The sequence below is a fragment of the Populus trichocarpa genome, chromosome 12 (genome assembly GCF_000002775.5).
Source record: "Populus trichocarpa isolate Nisqually-1 chromosome 12, P.trichocarpa_v4.1, whole genome shotgun sequence".
Taxonomy (NCBI): Eukaryota; Viridiplantae; Streptophyta; class Magnoliopsida; order Malpighiales; family Salicaceae; genus Populus; species Populus trichocarpa.
In genome coordinates this window covers 2,721,877-2,742,183 of record NC_037296.2, presented here as the reverse complement: position 1 = coordinate 2,742,183, position 20,307 = coordinate 2,721,877, and the positions used below count along the sequence as shown (strand labels likewise).

At 36.1% G+C, this 20,307-nt stretch overlaps 2 protein-coding genes, 1 long non-coding RNA gene and 1 pseudogene across 6 annotated transcripts in view; 3 read left to right on the top strand and 1 right to left on the bottom strand.

Moving 5' to 3' along the window:
• LOC18103210 (metal-nicotianamine transporter YSL3) overlaps positions 1–20,307 on the top strand; it is a 76,446-nt gene that overhangs the window by 40,863 nt on the left and 15,276 nt on the right. Inside the window, exon 4 of one of the 3 annotated variants that reach the window (XR_008056886.1) lies at positions 11,521–11,612. The exons of the other annotated variants lie outside the window; for them this stretch is intronic. The gene's annotated coding sequence lies outside the window, so the exon portion shown is untranslated. The remainder of the gene's footprint in view (positions 1–11,520; positions 11,613–20,307) is intronic. 3 annotated transcript variants of the gene reach the window in all.
• Positions 1,381–20,307, top strand: part of LOC18110857 (receptor-like protein Cf-9 homolog) — a 58,985-nt gene continuing 40,058 nt past the window's right edge. The window contains exons 1-2 of one of the 2 annotated variants that reach the window (XM_052445763.1): positions 1,381–4,620; positions 4,725–5,002. In XM_052445763.1, the coding sequence (XP_052301723.1) occupies positions 1,512–4,598 (3,087 nt within the window). In that variant the 5' untranslated portion in view covers positions 1,381–1,511 and the 3' untranslated portion in view covers positions 4,599–4,620; positions 4,725–5,002. Of the gene's footprint in view, positions 4,621–4,724; positions 5,003–20,307 lie in introns of those variants that run through there. The other variant, XM_052445764.1, reaches the window with a different exon arrangement.
• On the bottom strand, positions 12,499–13,772 carry LOC112323627 (uncharacterized). The gene is made up of 2 exons (XR_002977100.2): positions 13,490–13,772; positions 12,499–13,402 (listed from the first exon to the last, which is right to left on the bottom strand). It is a non-coding gene; the product is annotated as an uncharacterized LOC112323627 (long non-coding RNA).
• LOC18103223 (ribosome-binding factor PSRP1, chloroplastic-like) lies at positions 15,837–19,519 on the top strand (annotated as a pseudogene).

Below are 20,307 nucleotides of genomic sequence, written 5' to 3'. Positions count from 1 at the left end.
CTCACCTCGGTGTCCGATCAACCTGATTTTTGCGGCAGTGAGTTCGTATGGATGAGCTCTACACGATGGAATGATCAAAACTTGTTTTTGACAACTTTGAAAATTCGGATATCTCCCAAAACACTTCTGTTTTCTGACGAACGGGGCTCTGATACCAATTGTTGGTGGGAGAAACCACTTGTGGTGGTTTTGAAACACTCGGAGGGGATAAAACACACTGTTTTATTTCAAGAAATAACAAGCTTACACACACAAGAAGCTTAATACACGCCCTCTCTCTTTCTCTCTAGTGTTTCTCTCTATTATCTCCCACACAGAATAGCAGAAGCTGAGCACTCTATTTATACACGAATTCAAAACAAGAAAAATTCAACCTTCAAGTGTGAAGGCGGCTGTGGCCGGTGGTGTGAATGCGGCTGACGGCTGCGGCTGGTGGCTGGTCGGTCACAGCTGGTGGCTGGCTGGTCGGTGGTTGCCTTCCTTGACCTTCTAGAGGTTGAGTTTACTTCAACATGGAGGTCAAGGACAGATCACAAAATCCAGATTCGTTCTCCCTTGTCGATGCTGAAAGAGAAAGACCTTTTAGGACGACCAATCCCACAGCATCTTGAGGGCAAGAACCTTCAAACTCCATTAATTCTCCATTGTTTGTCAGTTTTATAGTAACTGTTCAATAAAGCTATTGCCAGAACGTGTTGACTGTAGACTGGATTGAAGTGGACATAAGAAGGTGAGGATGACTCTTTAACTCTGCATCCCCACTTGCTTAACCTGTGAGTAAACTACGATCGTAAATTATAAAGAAGTTTTCTTCCGATTTTGTGGCTTGAATTTCTCGGAAATTATATTTTAGTGGGCAAAGCAATCTTCGCATAAATCTTTTTTTTTTATCTTATTATAAATATTTCATAATTAACTATCTTATTTTTTTAATTAACGTCCGGCACTCAATTTATGAACACTTGTATTAGTGAATTAAGGGTCTTCTTCTCGCGTGAAATATTCACTGGCTTTGATTATCATTTTTTTTTCAATTATGTATACATATATAATTCCATAGTTTAAATTATTTTTTTATTTAGAATAGAAAAAGGAAAAATCAAAGAATATCAATTGAAGGAATGAAAAGACTTTTGGATCATGAGAAACGTTATATATATATTAGTGCGAAGTCATTGGTGCCAAGAAACAACAATTCAGTTTGCACAATTTGAATCAAGTTGATAGGAACCTTTCATATTGCATATTTCCATCGATTTTTATTCATACTTTATTTTTTTAATTATTAAATCCTGAAAAAAGGTATTTTAATACTAACAATTAATATGTTCTCATGAACAAATTAGTCTTTCCTTGCTCTGCTCCGATTCTCTTTCAGCTAAGGAAACTTGTTTAATGCTTCAACCAGTCACTTTGATTTCGTCTATAAATACTACTAATAATGCCTTTCTTTACTTCTCATCTTAAATTCCCAGTTAATTATACTTTCGAATCCTGTAAGGCCAGCCAACATGGGGTTTTCACCACTGTCCCTCTCTCAATTTCTCTCTTCCATTCTGCTTCTCTTCCATTTCCATTCAACAATTTCATCTCCACTCTCCTCAAATTACTCCTCCTCCTCCTCTTCTCATTCGTGTGCTCATCGCCAATCTCTTTCTCTCCTTCAATTCAAACAATCCTTCTCCATTCAGAGTTCTCCTTTCTGGTTTGCTAGAAACTATCAATATGATCAATATCCCAAGACAGAGTCATGGAAAGAGGGTACAGACTGCTGCTTGTGGGATGGGGTCTCTTGTGACCTGAAAACCGGGCATGTCACTGCACTGGACCTCTCTTGCAGCATGCTTTACGGCACCCTCCTTCCCAATAATTCTCTCTTCTCTCTCCATCATCTTCAACAGCTCGACCTCTCTTTCAATGATTTCAACTCCTCCCATATTTCTTCTCGATTTGGCCAGTTCTCCAATCTCACACATCTTAACCTAAGTGGTTCAGATCTTGCAGGCCAAGTTCCGTCAGAAATCTCTCACCTCTCCAAAATGGTTTCTCTTGATCTCTCTTGGAACGACTATGTGAGTGTAGAACCAATTTCTTTTGACAAGCTTGTTCGAAACCTAACCAAGCTTAGAGAACTCCATCTGAGTTGGGTAAACATGTCACTAGCTGTTCCCGATTCCTTGATGAATCTGTCTTCTTCTCTGTCATCGCTCAAACTCCATTACTGTAGATTGCAAGGAAAACTCCCATCCTCAATGGGGAAATTTAAGCACCTGCAGTACTTGGATCTTGGAGGGAACGATTTTACTGGTTCAATTCCATATGATTTTGATCAACTCACCGAGTTGGTTTCCCTTGGTCTCTCTTCCAACAACTATCTAAGTCTAGAACCAATTTCTTTTCGCAAGATTGTTCAAAACCTAACCAAGCTAAGAGAACTGGATTTGAGCTATGTAAATATGTCTTTGGTTGCACCTAATTCCTTGACGAATCTGTCCTCTTCTTTCTCATCTCTTTTCCTTTGGGGTTGTGGATTGCAGGGGAAATTCCCGAGTAACATCTTTCTCCTCCCAAACCTTGAATCAATGGATTTGTCATACAACGAAGGCCTCACTGGCTCTTTTCCTTCGTCCAATTTGAGTAATGTCCTCTCTCGGTTGGATCTTTCTAATACAAGAATTTCAGTTTATTTAGAAAACGACTTAATCAGTAATCTAAAGTCATTAGAATATATGTCTCTTCGTAATTGTAACATTATAAGGTCAGATCTAGCCCTGCTTGGTAATCTCACACAGCTCATCGTTTTAGACCTCTCAAGTAACAATTTTAGTGGTCAGATTCCACCATCACTTAGTAATCTCACACAGCTCATAGTTTTAGTCCTTTCAAGTAACAATTTTAGCGGTCATATCCCACCATCACTTAGTAATCTCACATTTTTAGACCTCTCAAGTAATAATTTTAGCGGTCACATCCCATCATCACTTGGAAACCTTGTACAGCTCCGTTCCTTGGATCTCGGTTCAAATAAATTTATGGGTCAAGTTCCAGATTTTTTGGGTAGCCTAGTTAATATTTTATATTTAGATTTATCCAATAATCAACTAGTAGGCCCCATCCATTCTCAATTAAATACCCTTTCAAATCTACAATATCTATATTTATCCAATAACTTGTTCAATGGAACAATACCATCCTTTTTGTTTGCTCTTCCTTCTTTATATTATCTTGACCTTCATAACAATAATTTCATAGGTAATATAAGTGAACTCCAACATGATTCATTGAGATTCCTTGATTTGAGCAATAACCACTTGCGTGGTCCAATCCCAAGTTCGATTTTCAAACAAGAGAACTTGACAACCCTTATTCTTGCATCCAATAGTAAATTGACAGGTGAGATATCTTCTTCTATTTGCAAGCTGAGATTCCTTCGGGTCCTGGACTTGTCCACCAACAGCTTGAGTGGTTCTATGCCACAATGTTTGGGGAACTTCAGCAGCATGCTCTCAGTATTGCATCTAGGCATGAACAATCTTCAAGGCACCATCCCTTCAACATTTTCAAAGGATAATAGCTTGGAATATCTCAACCTCAATGGAAATGAAATAGAAGGGAAAATATCATCGTCTATCATCAACTGCACAATGTTGCAAGTTCTTGATCTTGGCAACAATAAGATTGAGGATACATTTCCCTACTTTCTAGAAACGCTTCCAAAGCTCCAAATTCTTGTCCTAAAATCCAATAAACTCCAAGGTTTTGTGAAGGGTCCGACTGCATATAATTCCTTCTCTAAATTACGGATTCTTGACATGTCTGACAACAATTTTAGTGGGCCATTGCCAACTGCGTATTTCAATAGTCTTGAAGCGATGATGGCCTCGGATCAGAACATGATTTATATGAGGGCAACAAATTACACTGGCTATGTCTATTCCATAGAAATGACATGGAAAGGTGTAGAAATTGAGTTTACGAAGATCCGAAGTACTATCAGAGTACTTGATTTGTCAAATAACAATTTCACCGGAGAGATTCCAAAAATGATCGGAAAGCTTAAAGCACTCCAACAGCTCAACCTCTCTCATAATTCCCTTACAGGTCAAATCCAATCATCATTAGGAAATTTGACCAATTTGGAATCATTAGATCTATCTTCAAATTTGCTTACCGGAAGGATTCCAACGCAGCTGGGGGGTCTAACATTTCTTGCAATCCTAAACCTTTCACATAACCAACTCGAGGGGCCCATACCAAGTGGAGAGCAATTCAACACCTTTGATGCAAGCTCATTTGAAGGAAACTTGGGTTTATGTGGATCTCAAGTACTAAAAAAATGTTACGGTGATGAGGCACCATCATTACCGCCATCAAGCTTTGATGAAGGAGATGATTCAACATTGTTTGGCGAAGGATTTGGATGGAAAGCTGTGACAGTGGGGTATGGATGCGGGTTTGTGTTTGGAGTTGCAACGGGATACGTTGTGTTTAGAACAAAAAAACCTGCATGGTTTCTTAGGATGGTTGAAGATAAATGGAATCTCAACAACAAAAAAACAAAGAAGAATGCTGGCAGATATGGTGCTAGAAGAAACTAAATAATGCAATTGATATTTTCAAGTAAGTTTTGCATTTGAGTTTTCAAATTTTATATTCACAGTTTTTGTTAGGCTATCTTTTCTTTACTATTTCATTTGATCAGTCTTACCTTTTTAATTTTGCAGTACAAACAAGATATCAAGTGGATCAACAATAGGGTGGCAAATTCATAGTATTGGATTTTTTTTTGTTGTAGTTTACATAATTCTATGAAAAAGAATTACTTCTATGAAAAAGAATTCATAGTGGTTAAATGTACATTACTTCTATGAAAAAGAATTCATGCATGTAACAAGTTTGTGTTAACTATAAAATCATTTATGTTTTGGGTCCTTTTTTTATGTGTCCATTTCCTTATTCGTGATCTCTTAAATCAATCTCTGTTTCTGGGAGTATTTTGAAAGTTATAGAGTTATGAACAGATTGAAGCAATTCTTGTAAATTTAAAAGAACACTTGACTGACAGATTCTGTTATCACAACAGCAGCAATATTTGCAAGTAAAATAGAGTAATTTTGGTACTTGTAAGACATGAATGACTATTAAAAAGTGTGATAAAACCATCTCAATAGGTACAAACAATGCTCTAAAGCATTGTTTATATCTAAAGCAAAAAAAAGCAAGATAGGTTTATACAAACAATGTTTGATAGGGAAAACATTAAAATAATTTTTTGTAAGTTATCGTCACTGAGTCCGGCCAGGCCAGGCACATGAATAAATCACACTTTCACAAATCTTACATAAAACACATTCTAGCAAGTCACTGCATAAGAGTGTTAGCATTATGGAGACAGCAATGACCCACCATGTGCAAGTGGGAATACCTAATCCCCCTTTTGCACATGGTGGAGGACACAAAGTGGAGGCAACGGTGGGCATCAATCATGCCACTTCAATCATTCATTGTATATGTATAGCTATGTGTGTGTGTGCTTAGTTGTGTATGAAGAATATAGCTATGTGTGTGTGTGCTTAGTTGTGTATGAAGAACACAGAGAGCAGCGTGAGAAACACAGAGAGAAGAGAGAACAGAGAAGAATAGAGAGAGCTTGAGAGAGTAGAGTTGAGTTGAGAGAGTTTTATCTCCTCCTCCTTTGTTTGTATTGTTTGTAAGTTTCATTAATACAAACCAGTAGCTCCGTGGAGTAGGCAAGTTGCCGAACCACGTAAATTGTGTGTGTTTGAGTTCTGGAAATATCCCAACAAAGAGGACCGTATAAATGCAGAACTCAAGATCTATAGTACGACGCTGCCCCAGAAAACTGTCAATCTACTGGTTTGTAAATATAAAGGCAGGCTGGAGTTTATAAGCCAGGCTAAAAACAGCAGCAACTGCAACAGCATAGAAGAGAATCAACATCAATCAGATTATAAGAACTTCAATAAGAGCAAAAAAGCAACTACGCAAACTTAGTTAATTACTTCTAAGTCTGTTTCTAGTCAGCACAGAACCAACAAGACTTGAATGGATTCAGATGCAGAAAAGATTGTAATGACTAATGAGGGATGGTTTCAACACAACAATTTAGTTGCAAAAACAGAGATTGATTAATGAGGGATGGTTTCAACACAACAATTTAGTTGCAAAATACAGTAATGACCACTTTCACAATTGCAAGAATGTATGCCATTCAATTACTTTTGTTAAATCCCTGATGCAGGATATATAGAAATACCATACAGCAACAAAAATACCAATATTTTGATCATTTTGCAATCTTATTCATTAGATAAGCAAGCTACAGTGCCCTGTTTTTTAAAGTTAATAGAGCATCCAACAAAATCTTGTTGCTAATAAATATCTTCAATAAGGACAAGTTAAGAATGCTCACAAAGTACTAAATTTCTCAGAGTGAAACTAAATTTCTCTTCAATAAATATCTTCATTATCAGAGTGAAACTAAATTTCACTCAACATAATCGGTGGGTGACAGCAAGATTTAGAATAACAATGCAATAATTTTAAACCATCATTGTTTTGCTAATGCAAGACAAAGCTCAAGCACAAGAGAGGCAATTCAAATGCGATCTATACTCACCGAGCTTTTGTGCATCGCCAAACCACTTGCTCATCAGATTAGAGATCCTCACATTTATAAAAACAGCTCTAGAGTCTCTGACAATAGCTTTTGCAAGCATGGTCTTTCCTGTGCCTGGAGGTCCATATAACAATACCCCTTTTTGTGGACCAAGAAGTTTCCCGTGTGAGAAGTGCTCAGATTTCCGCAGAGGAAGAATCACCAGTTCATACAAAGCTTGCTTGATAGATTCCAATCCTCCAATTGATTCAAAAATAAAAATACAAAATTGCAGCATATTGATAAACCATTAGACCGACCATAAATTCTAAAGCCTCTATCCCAATCAATGACATTTTCAACATGAGAACATGGCCATATTCAATAGTGTTTAGAGGATAGGCTTGATTGTTACGAAGCAGTTTAAATCTTCTACAGAGCAATTGCAATCAGAAGGTTTCTTAATTGAAAAGTTGGTTTTCGAATCCAAATTTCATCAGGCATAGAAAGAACTAATATCTGTATTTTCCAGTTATAGCAATCATATTGGTTCAAGGCCAAGTCTTCAAATTTAATTCCTTCCAACTATGAACCCCTCCCAGTCAGTCACGCAAGAGGCTAATACTGAACATAGCAGCCATCAGCGTTCACATAGTATCATTTTCAAAAAAGGTGGACTCACATAAATGGAACTAATCATGTGCCATTAGTTTATGATATAGCAGAGACTCAAATCCACTCCATATGATGGATCTTTTCATATATTCAGTTGACATTAGAAACTGAGTATTTGTTGCTTGGTAGCAGCCAACAAAGTATAGACAGCCTAGAAAACAAATGGCAAGTTTGAAGACACCGGGAAATATTATAACTGGATGGTTGAATAAACAATGACAACAGTACTATAGCACCAGCCCAGAGGTCAACATGACAGTACAAAAGTTCCAATATATCCGAAACGAACTTGGTCTCCAGTTTCCACCAACCCAAAATAACTCCATGCATCCAACAATAAGAAACCTAACCTTATACTTTTTCCTCCTAGAAGCAATTCCTAATGATACCTGAGAACGATCCTGTTTTCCACGCTTCTTTCTTCTCCTTCCTGCCAGAGAGTTGGTTTTTTTCCAAATTGCCGTAGATTTCATTAGAATTCAGAAAATTTGTAGAAAAGGTGTCTCGCTCTTACTGCACACCTGCCACTTTCTTTCGTGTGATTAGGATTAAACTACCCTGCATCTAACTTTATCTATAGCTCAGATTAAGGAGCTGACAACATGGTTTAAGAAACTCAAGAACTCATGAGAGACTGAAAGAAGCTGCAAGAGATATTGAGCTGAGATGGGTACCATCATAATCTGTGAGTAAATGAGTGACTAAATCAAACCCCCAGCCATCAAAAATCTTAAAAAACAAATCAGTAGCTGCCTAAACTGTTCATTTGCTAAAACTACGTTTTTCAGGATAAAAAACTCATGTTTATATCAGATAATGCACTTTATATTCCATCATCTGGAGAATGTTGAAAGGCATGATGAAGACCAGTACATGAGGTCTCATGGCTTTGGTTGTGTCAACAAGAGGTTCAACAACGGATAAACACCACTGGGGCAGGATTTTATTAATACAATTAATAATGATCATGCTCCATGTTCAATCAATCAAGGGTTAGAATCAGGGTTTGAGCTGGTAATTGGGAGCTTGAGTTCCAAACACCAAATTCTGTTACCTCTATCCAAAGGGGAGTAAGTGACAAATGAATTCAGGCGCTGGAGGCATTCTAGACAAATGTAAAGGATTTGGTCTTGCAGACAACTTGCAGCTATCAATTCAGGAGTTTAGAACAAATCTATTTTTGGTAATATTCTTCCCACTTTTGTTCAACACCTTTACTGCAACCTCATTTGAAGGAAACTTGGGTTTATGTGGATTTCAAGTACTAAAAGAATGCTACGGTGATGAGGCACCATCATTACCGCCATCAAGCTTTGATGAAGGAGATGATTCAACACTGTTTGGAGAAGGATTTGGATGGAAAGCTGTGACAATGGGGTATGGATGCGGGTTTGTGTTTGGAGTTGCAACGGGATACATCGTGTTTAGAACAAGAAAACCTTCATGGTTTTTTAGGATGGTTGAAGATATATGGAATCTCGAGAGCAAGAAAACAAAGAAGAATGTTGGCAGATGTGGTGCTGGAAGAAACTAGATAATGCAATTGATATTTTCAAGTAAGTTTTGCGAGCATTTGAGTTTTCAAATTTTATGTTCACAGTTTATGTAGGCTATCTTTTCTCTACAATTTATTTGACCAGTCTTACCTTTCTAATTTTACAGTACAAACAAGATATCAAGTGGATTTGACATTTAAACAACACTAGAGTGGCAGATTCATGGTATTGGATTCCCTTTACAAACAAGATATCAAATGGTTTGGGTGTTGCTTCTGCGAAAAAGATTCCATGTATGTAATAGGTCAAGCAAGCAATAGCTTGTGTTAACTATAAAATCATTTATGTTTTATTGAGTTATGAACATTTCCTTATTCTTGATCACTTAATTGAGTCTCCCTTTCTGGGAGTATTTTGAGATTTATAGTGTTATGAACAAATTGCTCTACAAACCAGCGAGTAACTTGACAAATTCAGTTATCACAACAGCAGCAATATTTGCAAGCAAAATAAAGTAATTCTGATAACTTGTAAGTCATAAATAACTATTAAAAGAGTAACAAACCATCAACAAAATCAATTTAATACCAACAATTAATCATAGAAATCATATTACCTGTTAGATTTAATATATATAAGAACATAAATTTTGTGTTCAAATATTTAATTCAATTAAAATATCTTTAAAATTTATTTAACTTTATAACTAAAATAAAATATTAGTTAAAATATTTTTATTTTTTACATGAAACTAATTATTAGGAGTTGTATTAACCTTTTTTCGCAAAAATATAATTATTATTCAATTAAGAAAACAACTGAAACAATAATATGTAATCTCTAACAGGTACAAACAATGTTCCGCAACTCTTACACAGAGCCAAAATCATCAACAAAATCAGTCAACATTGGTGATTGGCAAGTTTATATCTAAAGCAAAAGAAAAGCTTTCGATTCATGCACTGAAATCGAAGAACTGAAAGCAAGCGTCATGTCCATTCATGCACTGAAATTCCATTCGGCACAAGCAGCAATCACTCCCCCATTTATCATTCATTTAACTATTCATTAGTGTCTGATTACTATTTTTTTGAGTACGGATAAAAATGTCTTTTTCATTGGAGGGATAAAAAACATAAAATAAATCAATTTGTAGAGTGAATTTATAAGTGAACTTGAAAAGTTTGGTTTCGAATCCTAATTTCATCATAATAACCCAATTACAATCGATTTGATGTATTCAAAGTAATTTTGATATATTAAACAACTTTATTAGTTTGTTTTCCATTTGTCAGAGAACACAATGAGCACCACGTTGCAGGCGTCTGAACAAAGTCCACTGGCGTCTCCCACGCGCTAGCAGCCTCCCACGTTCTCAGGTATATTTCAACCGAATTCGATCGCAAAGCAAAACAGAATCAGTTTATATATGATGCATGCAATAATGCTTACAATAACATAGTTAAAATTGCAAAGAAACTATACCATTCTAGTTAACATTAGACCCACTCCAAATACTTTTGACTAAGGTGTTCGTATAATTATAAATTTTAGTTTCCAAGAATATCATTGGAACTAACATACTTTTGTGCAGGCAGCCCCCCTTCTACAAAGACTGCCTAAATCTCTATAATTCCATGGTAGCATCTGCTTAAGATTAGAATAAAAGTCATAACCTGGGCACCAGAGCAAGAACTCAGAGGGAGTCCAACCATTCCTTCTATATATTTCATATCAATCCGCCTCCGAATATGTTCAGCATCCAAACCATCATTAGTATCTCTATGAATCCCTAAAACCTTGCCAAGGTGATGTGTAGCTGCCACCTCACGTCCAGAGCTATAGACTATTGTGGGTTCAGTATCAGCTGCCAGTTTTTCCAACCTTCCATTGACGTTGGCAATAGTAGAGTCCATAGAGTTGTCACTAACCTCCTTAATCCATCTCTGTCAAACTGCCTCTGGCATTAAGAAACCTAACCTTATACTTCTTCCTCCTACAAACAATTCCTAATGATACCTGAGAACGATCCTGTTTTCCACGCTTCTTTCTTCTCCCTCCTGCCAGAGAGTTGGTTTTTTTCCAAACTGCCGTAGATTTCATTGGAGTTCAGAAAATTTGTAGAAAAGGTGTCTCGCTCTTACTGCACACCTGACACTTTCTTTCGTGTGATTAGGATTAAACTACCCTGCGTCTAACTTTATCTATAGCTCAGATTAAGGAGCTGACAACATGGTTTAAGATTTGGCAAAAACTCAAGAACTCATGAGAGACTGAAAGAAGCTGCAAGAGATATTGAGCTGAGATGGCTACCATCATAATCTGTGAGTAAATGAGTGACTAAATCGAAACCCCACCCATCAAAAATCTTAAAAAACAAATCAGTAGCTGCCTAAACTTTTCATTTGCGAAAACTACATTTTTCAGGATAAAAAACTCATGTTTATATCAGATAATGCACTTTATATTCCATCATCTGGAGAATGTTGAAAGGCATGATGAAGACCAGTACATGAGGTCTCATGGCTGTGGTTGTGTCAACAAGAGGTTCAACAATGGATAAAGACCACTGGGGCAGGATTTTACTAATACAATTAATAATGATCATGCTCCATGTTCAATCAATCAAGGGTTAGAATCAGGGTTTGAGCTGGTAATTGGGAGCTTGAGTTCCAAACACCAAATTCTGTTACCTCTTTCCAAAGGGGAGTAAGTGACAAATGAATTCAGGTGCTGGAGGCATTCTAGACAAATGTAAAGGATTTGGTCTTGCAGACAACTTGCAGCTATCCATTCAGGAGTTTAGAACAAATCCATTTTTGGTAATATTCTTCCCACTTTTGTTGCTACTAGGTATAACTATTATAAGAATAACAGATGAGCCACTCTTTTTAGATTTCTCGGGTGATCTGGAAAAATCAAACCAGCAACGCATTCAGAGAGAGAAAAATGCATCTCTCATGTGAATTCAAGCATCGAGCAATGTGAGAATTTATGAGAAGCAGCACAAGGCTTGCAAGTATACTTGCCTCCCTTTGGGAACTTGGCTAAGATCCTCTGGCATTTGTTTATGAACCTCTTCCCTTCTCTCATCCTCTTGTTTATGAACATATACAAGGAAGAATAGACATAGCATTACCTATCTGGCATTGAAATATAAGGTTTGATCCTGCTAGGCTATATATCTTCTATTTTCTCATACTAGGACTGATAGTAATTAGTGGCTGTTATTGCCAATGCTGAAGTGCTTGCATGGAATCTAATCTGATGCACTTATCTAATCACAAATCTTGTAAACTCATCCTGGATATATAGGGGAAAAAAGAGAGTTTGATTTCTAACAATCTCAAAGTTATATTGTTTCAATAAACTTGATTTTATCAAAATAGAATACTCCATATTATATTCCATATTATATGAAAGATAAAGGATAATATAGAGTATTAAAAAGACTTATAATATTTTGATGTAAGATCAGACACAAGGTTGTCAAAAAAGCTTTTTTGGCACGACACGGAATATACAATATAAACTCGAATCGTAAAATCATAAAATCATAAAACCACAAGTAAAATATTTTAACTTATTATATATTATATTGACAATTCCAATCTTTAACAACAAGAAGGAGAAGAAGATCTACAAGCACTTTCTAGGTCTGTCCAATATGTATAGGTTCATAAAAACATAGAATTTGCTCTCAGAGAATTCTCAATATAATTGACATTTGCATTAAATTAAATAATTACAACATGGCAGCAAGTAGCAACAATGTTTATCCAGGAATAAACATACCCTCTTTTGTGTACAAACAGCTTAAGAAAAGAAAAACAACCAGGACCTAAAACAATCTTCCTAACAATCTTTAAAGAGGTGATGAATACATTCTAGCTGAATACATTATTACCAAAACCAAATCAAATCAACTTTAGAGTCAAAGTAAACATTCTAGCTGTTGTTTCCTTGTACATAATTTTTGAACGGTGAGTGCTGCATTTATGAAATGTAGCCCAGTGTATCAACCTCTTACCTCAGTTGGTCTTCTGTACTATCACAGAAAGTTTTGTTTGAAACACAAAATTACAAGTAATTCATGCATGCAGTCACGAGTAAAAGGCTATTAATTTGCTAAAAAAAAACAGAAAGAAGATCAAGAATTCGCTGAACTCTGACATTTGATTAGCAATTATATGAAAGATCTGATCGAGCCATTCTGTTTCTCAATGAGGTTTATGAGCATCTTAAGAGGTTCATGATCCTCAGAAAAGTGGAACAAACACCAACTGAAAGGGCGTACAATTTATTCCTAAACACGACGAGCCTACATACTTGTAGGTTCCATAATTGCAAAGATCACCAAGATTACATCGGGCCACAGACAGTGCCCGCATCTCCCTTAATCTTAGATGTTTAACAAACTATTTTTTCTCTTCATGCCCATCTCTAAACCATAAAAATCCCTCATGAACTCTATCCATGTAGCAACCACAAGATGGACTCGAAACAAAGGGAAAACAGGGAGAGAAAATGTCCAACCGAAATTAACAGCAAGTAATGTGTTTACCAGATTTTCAGCACCAAGAAGAATAACAACAAGTTCAAGATTATTTAACTGAAACCACCAAAAAATGATATAAGCTCATGACCCTATTCCGCATAATAAAACTTAAAAGAAAAGAAGAGATTCCAGAAAGCAAACCTGGCCACTATCTAGAAAAGAAGGGAATCCAGCATTTACAATGGCAAGCAAAATCAGATGAGAGAGTAGAGACAATCAAATCAGAGGCAAACAAAGTAAAGAAAAAAATGAGATTAATCTTTGCGCTGCTGGTGAGTGGAGACTGGAGAGTGGAACAGGAATCAGCTGCGCTGTTGGTGTTAGTCAGTAGGGTTGAGATTGAGAATTTGAGATTTGGCAAAGAGAAAAGGGAAGACGGGTGTGGGGATTGTGGACTGCTGGTATTAGTCAGTAATATTGTAAACTTTTGTCGAACACGTGAAATCGGTTTGATTTGGCTGATTTTATGGAGTTTGATTAAATTTATTAAAGTTTAATTGATTTTGCTGGTTTTTAAAATTTTTAACTTGATTTTACTTGTTATATACATATTAACTTGTAAAATTATATAATTTTATGAGTGAATTCATAATTTTCACAACCTTAATTAGACATGAATAGAATTCCACTTTGTAGATATTGAGTATGATATCTGATTAGCTGATTTTTTACCAAACAATTTGGGTATTATATCTTACTAAATTAATATGTTTTTTTTTTTAGTTTAATGTTGGTGTCCGGGCCAGCTTGTGCGCAACTTGACTAATTCCATGGTCCCTGAAGTTAACGACCATGTAAGCCTCTAGTGGCCATCATATGAGCAACCATATGGCTCGAACCTGAGACCACAGAGATAACAAACCTCTTGGTCTAAGTTCTTATCACTGGGCTACCACCTAAATGGTTTAAATTAATATGTTCTTAGATCTAGAGAAGCGGGCTTAAAAACATTTGGTCTAACATATTGCTATACTTCCATGAGTTTTATTTTTTTTAGTTTGATTTATTTGAGTTTTTAGGTGCGAAGGTTTTTTTTTTATGGACTCATATATCATTGGGATTTTTAAGTGAGTGGATTTAGCCTATAATATGACTGAAACATTTGGTTTAGCATTTTGTTTTATTGGTTTTTTTAATTTTATTATTAAAATTTTAATTGATTGATAATTGGATTTTATAATTTATTTTAATATTTTTTTATAAGATTATCTTAGTTTCGTGACTCAGGTTTGATAGATAAACCGGTGTTGAGTTGTCTTATTTTTTTAATTAAATTTTATTTTTAATTTTAAATTAATAAAAAATAAATTTAATATATATTTTATAAAAAATATTAAAATTTCATGAATAGTATCATGACAAAGGAAAAATTAGTTAACATTTTACGCCATCTTGCATTGAAATGTAAGGATAGATCCTAATATGTATTTTGTTTTATAAAAATTTAAGATAATCTGTCAAATTATTATTTTTTTAATTATTCTTTAATATTACAAATTAAAATATATCTCATCAAAATTAATCCATAATCAAGTTTTGAAATCTTATAAAAGCCCTTATATCTCAAATAAATACAAAGAATTTCACCCATCTACTGAAAAAAGAAAAAGAAAAAAAACAGAACTTGACATGGGATCCGCCATGCTTTGTAGTATATGTTAATAATTAATTAATGGTAATAATTGTTGTCGCTCAAGCAAGATCATGATTGGTGAGCCATCAAGGAGAAGGTGGCCCCCACTTTAAAGACTCCATGCATGTAAATTAAAGGGTAAACCTCATTCTGGACCTTAAACTATATATGTATCTTAATCAAGACCCTGAGCAATGTATTTTATTAATTAGATCCACAATACGCCATATATTTCCCAATTGGGTATTTTTCTCAATTTGTTTAAAAATTATTTCCCTATAATTTTACTGTTTTATGCAATGAAACTGGTCTATTAAAGGAAAACTTAACATTAAAATTGAGAGAAAATGGATGGAAGGATCCAATTGAGAAACCTCTGGAATACTTTGGACATAATTGATGACATTATTTGTTCTTAAACTTAATTTATAATTATCTTATAGACTTGTGGCTAATTTTTTATGTTTCCCACAAATTGAATGTGGACTTGGCAGATAAAGATTCATCCCTCATAAAGTGGGGCCCAACTTAATCAATTAGCTGACGTGTCATTGTCCATTTGTCATGTTAATAGTACCTCTTTAAAAACCCCATTATTTTCCTTCATTTTCCAGCAATCCAAACAACCCTCATAAGAAAATTTGTAGATGGCTTCTCTCTTGGGTTCGTTGCAAACAAGCCATTATCATCAACAACTCCTACTACTTCACTAGCTTCTTCTTTGGTGAATTCCACAAAGATCCACTCCCCGAAAGTGTCTCTAAAGTCCAGTTTTTTAATGCAAAAAACGTGAAAATTATTGAAACTTGAAGGAAAACAAAGATCCCTTCGATCCATGGTGGATACTCAGTGAAGATGTCATGGGATGTGCCTCCTCCCTCTGTCAAATTAATCATTAATTAATGTAACAAATGTTTCGATGTAACAGTTGACTGATACAGTTATAGAGCATGTGGGGTACAAAGTCGGACAGGCAATTCAGAAACGTTGTCATCTTGTACGGGCAGTTGATGTAAGGTTGTGTTTTAGAGGTGCAGAGATAGGGAAAGGCCCAAGGATTAGAAAGGTACCCTTCAAATTATGAATTCAATTTTAGATTTTTTGTGATTTTGGGTTACTGTGTTTACTAAAAGTCATGGGGTGGTGAGGGCAGAGGAAGATGCGGAGAAATCTAAGCAAGTATTGATTTGGTGTCGTCAATTATTCAACAAGTTGAGGAAAGGATTTAATAAGTTGAAGGTTAGGGAGCCAATGTCACAAGTGGTGGAGAATGATGCAGATACAGTTTCACAGCGAAAAGATGACGACAATCTTGATGAGGTAGGGCTCTTTAACATTTTTGTTCGCGGTTTATCATTTATGTTGTCTTAGTTGTTTTATATGCATTTAGTTACTATCCATAGCTTCATATCATCTAATGTAAGTCTTATGTATTCTTGTGAGTTCATTAATATAGACTTGTAGCGAATAGTTCATTGATATCCAACAAGGGCTTTCCCCATTGCACCATTTGGTGATTACTACGGCACATGTAATTTGCAGATGATTTAGCATCATAACTTGTGAACTGTAGCGAATACCTTATCGGTTCTCTTAGCTAGATATTTATGGACTGTTGCAAAACGAAACCGCATTACCGTCTTCATCTTTCCAAATCATGGCTTGGCACTCGAAGTTCTTTTCTACATCTGGGTGTCAATGTATAATGAAACTAGAGAAAGCATATTTTCTATCACATTAAGTTTGATGCATGCTTTTTGGCTAGTTAAACCAATGCCCACCTGGACATTTTATCGGTGTCTGCCATAGACTCTTGGCGATTACTACGGCACATGTAATTTGCAGATGATTTAGCATCATAACTTGTGAACTGTAGCGAATACCTTATCGGTTCTCTTAGCTAGATATTTATGGACTGTTGCAAAACGAAACCGCATTACCGTCTTCATCTTTCCAAATCATGGCTTGGCACTCGAAGTTCTTTTCTACATCTGGGTGTCAATGTATAATGAAACTAGAGAAAGCATATTTTCTATCACATTAAGTTTGATGCATGCTTTTTGGCTAGTTAAACCAATGCCCACCTGGACATTTTATCGGTGTCTGCCATAGACTCTTGGCGATTACTATGGCACATGTAATTTGCAGATGATTTAGCATCATAACTTGTGAACTGTAGCGAATACCTTATCGGTTCTCTTAGCTAGATATTTATGGACTGTTGCAAAACGAAACCGCATTACCGTCTTCATCTTTCCAAATCATGGCTTGGCACTCGAAGTTCTTTTCTACATCTAGGTGTCAATGTATAATGAAACTAGAGAAAGCATATTTTCTATTACATTTAAGTTTGATGCATGCTTTTTGGCTAGTTAAACCAATGCCCACCTGGACATTTTATCGGTGTCTGCCATAGACTCTTGGCGATTACTACGGCACATGTAATTTGCAGATGATTTAGCATCATAACTTGTGAACTGTAGCGAATACCTTATCGGTTCTCTTAGCTAGATATTTATGGACTGTTGCAAAACGAAACCGCATTACCGTCTTCATCTTTCCAAATCATGGCTTGGCACTCGAAGTTCTTTTCTACATCTAGGTGTCAATGTATAATGAAACTAGAGAAAGCATATTTTCTATTACATTTAAGTTTGATGCATGCTTTTTGGCTAGTTAAACCAATGCCCACCTGGACATTTTATCGGTGTCTGCCATAGACTCTTGGCGATTACTACGGCACATGTAATTTGCAGATGATTTAGCATCATAACTTGTGAACTGTAGCGAATACCTTATCGGTTCTCTTAGCTAGATATTTATGGACTGTTGCAAAACGAAACCGCATTACCGTCTTCATCTTTCCAAATCATGGCTTGGCACTCGAAGTTCTTTTCTACATCTGGGTGTCAATGTATAATGAAACTAGAGAAAGCATATTTTCTATTACATTTAAGTTTGATGCATGCTTTTTGGCTAGTTAAACCAATGCCCACCTGGACATTTTATCGGTGTCTGCCATAGACTCTTGGCGATTACTACGGCACATGTAATTTGCAGATGATTTAGCATCATAACTTGTGAACTGTAGCGAATACCTTATCGGTTCTCTTAGCTAGATATTTATGGACTGTTGCAAAACGAAACCGCATTACCGTCTTCATCTTTCCAAATCATGGCTTGGCACTCGAAGTTCTTTTCTACATCTGGGTGTCAATGTATAATGAAACTAGAGAAAGCATATTTTCTATTACATTTAAGTTTGATGCATGCTTTTTGGCTAGTTAAACCAATGCCCACCTGGACATTTTATCGGTGTCTGCCATAGACTCTTGGCGATTACTACGGCACATGTAATTTGCAGATGATTTAGCATCATAACTTGTGAACTGTAGCGAATACCTTATCGGTTCTCTTAGCTAGATATTTATGGACTGTTGCAAAACGAAACCGCATTACCGTCTTCATCTTTCCAAATCATGGCTTGGCACTCGAAGTTCTTTTCTACATCTGGGTGTCAATGTATAATGAAACTAGAGAAAGCATATTTTCTATCACATTAAGTTTGATGCATGCTTTTTGGCTAGTTAAACCAATGCCCACCTGGACATTTTATCGGTGTCTGCCATAGACTCTTTATCTCCACCATCTTCAGGTTGTTCGAACAGATTACTTTGACATGCCACCTCTGACTGTAGATGAAGCAATTGAGCAGCTGGAAAATGTAGATCATGCCTTCTATGGTTTCAGGCATGCTGAAAGGGCAGGATAGAGAATTTGAGATCAAGTGAACTCAAACTGATGAGATGTATTAACATGCTTGTATGAGTTAGTTTATGGAAAATCAGACCCACTATGTTGGCGTCCAAACTTACAGGGACGAGAAAAAAGAATTTTGGAATCACTATTCAATTTATATTCGATCGAAACTTCTATTCATTTGGTGTCTAGTATTGAACCGTTCCCATTTCCCTTGGATTTTCGCTGTGTTTTCTGTTTAGAAATTCAGATGTTTTTCCTCTTATGATGTCATTCTTTTTTCCTGCTTTTTCCCCTCCTGTGACATCATGTTCTGCTTTTTCTCTCATGTTAGGTTTTTCAAATTTCTTGCAACTTCTCTTGTTGATTGACAGCTTCCATCCGCGCTCTATTCAGTGAATTTGAGCTATGTTGGTCAATTTTGCCTCTCCATATAGTTCAATTCTGCTATTATAGCAATAGGTTCTGCAATCTCAGTCCCATTTTATGTTGGGGACTTCTTAATATGTGTCCAACTGAGCCAGTCAGTCTTCCCAACTGTATTTACTTGGGTTGAAGACCAGTACATGAGGTCTTATGGCTATGGTTGTGTCAACAAGAGGTTCAACAATGGATAAACACCACTGGGGCAGGGTGTTTCAGTCTTGGGACTGCCATGAACTGAAGATTCACATCTAGAATAGAAAGGCTCTAACTGTGGGTTATCTAGAATAATCTGCTATAACCTTGTAACTCAGCATTATTAGATAGTGACAAAAAGAGAGAATAACTAAGAGAGTTTAGAGAGAAACACTTAATAAAAATATATATTCATCTCAATTTTCTTCTTGTTCTTGAGTTTTTTTTACTTTGCATTACTGCCTTTGTTATTCCAACAAAACCTGTGTGAAATACTATTACTTTGACACTGTTGGACTGAACTCAGTCCTGGCCAAATGCCAAAAGCATGGCCATAACATGCTGAACAAAGAGGTTAGCAAAAAAGCAGAAAGAAAAAGGATACTTCAATGGCTGTCTGATTCAGAGAGAGAGAGAGATGACATAGGTGGTCAACTCTTGCTTGCCATGCTTTGATTCAGGCAGAACCTATGTGAAAGACTATTACTTTCACACAGTTTGACTGAACTAGTCCAAGCCAGATGCCAAATGCCAAAAGCATGGCCGTGACATGCTGAACACAGGTTAGTAAATAAGCAGAAAGAAAAAGGATACTTCAACGGGTTCCTGCTATAGCAATCTTTAACTTCCCAACAGCTTTCAGAGGGGCACGCTGTTGGATGCAGTTCTAAAACCACAAGTCCAAACAAACCAAAAGAAAAAGGATACTTCGATCTGTTTGCAGTCTTTGGACAAGTAGATGCAGATTACAATGTTAACTTAGCCATAAAAATGTCAAACCAAGAATAGTGAATGAGCTACTCTACTGAGTGGAGAATGGTGAGGTTGGCAGATATTTACATTCATAAGAGATCATAATTTATAAGATCCTATGCTAATTTACTCCACACATGAGAAACTTTGTACCGCGCTCCTCCCTTCTCACCACTGGCTAGATCTTTCTCTCTCC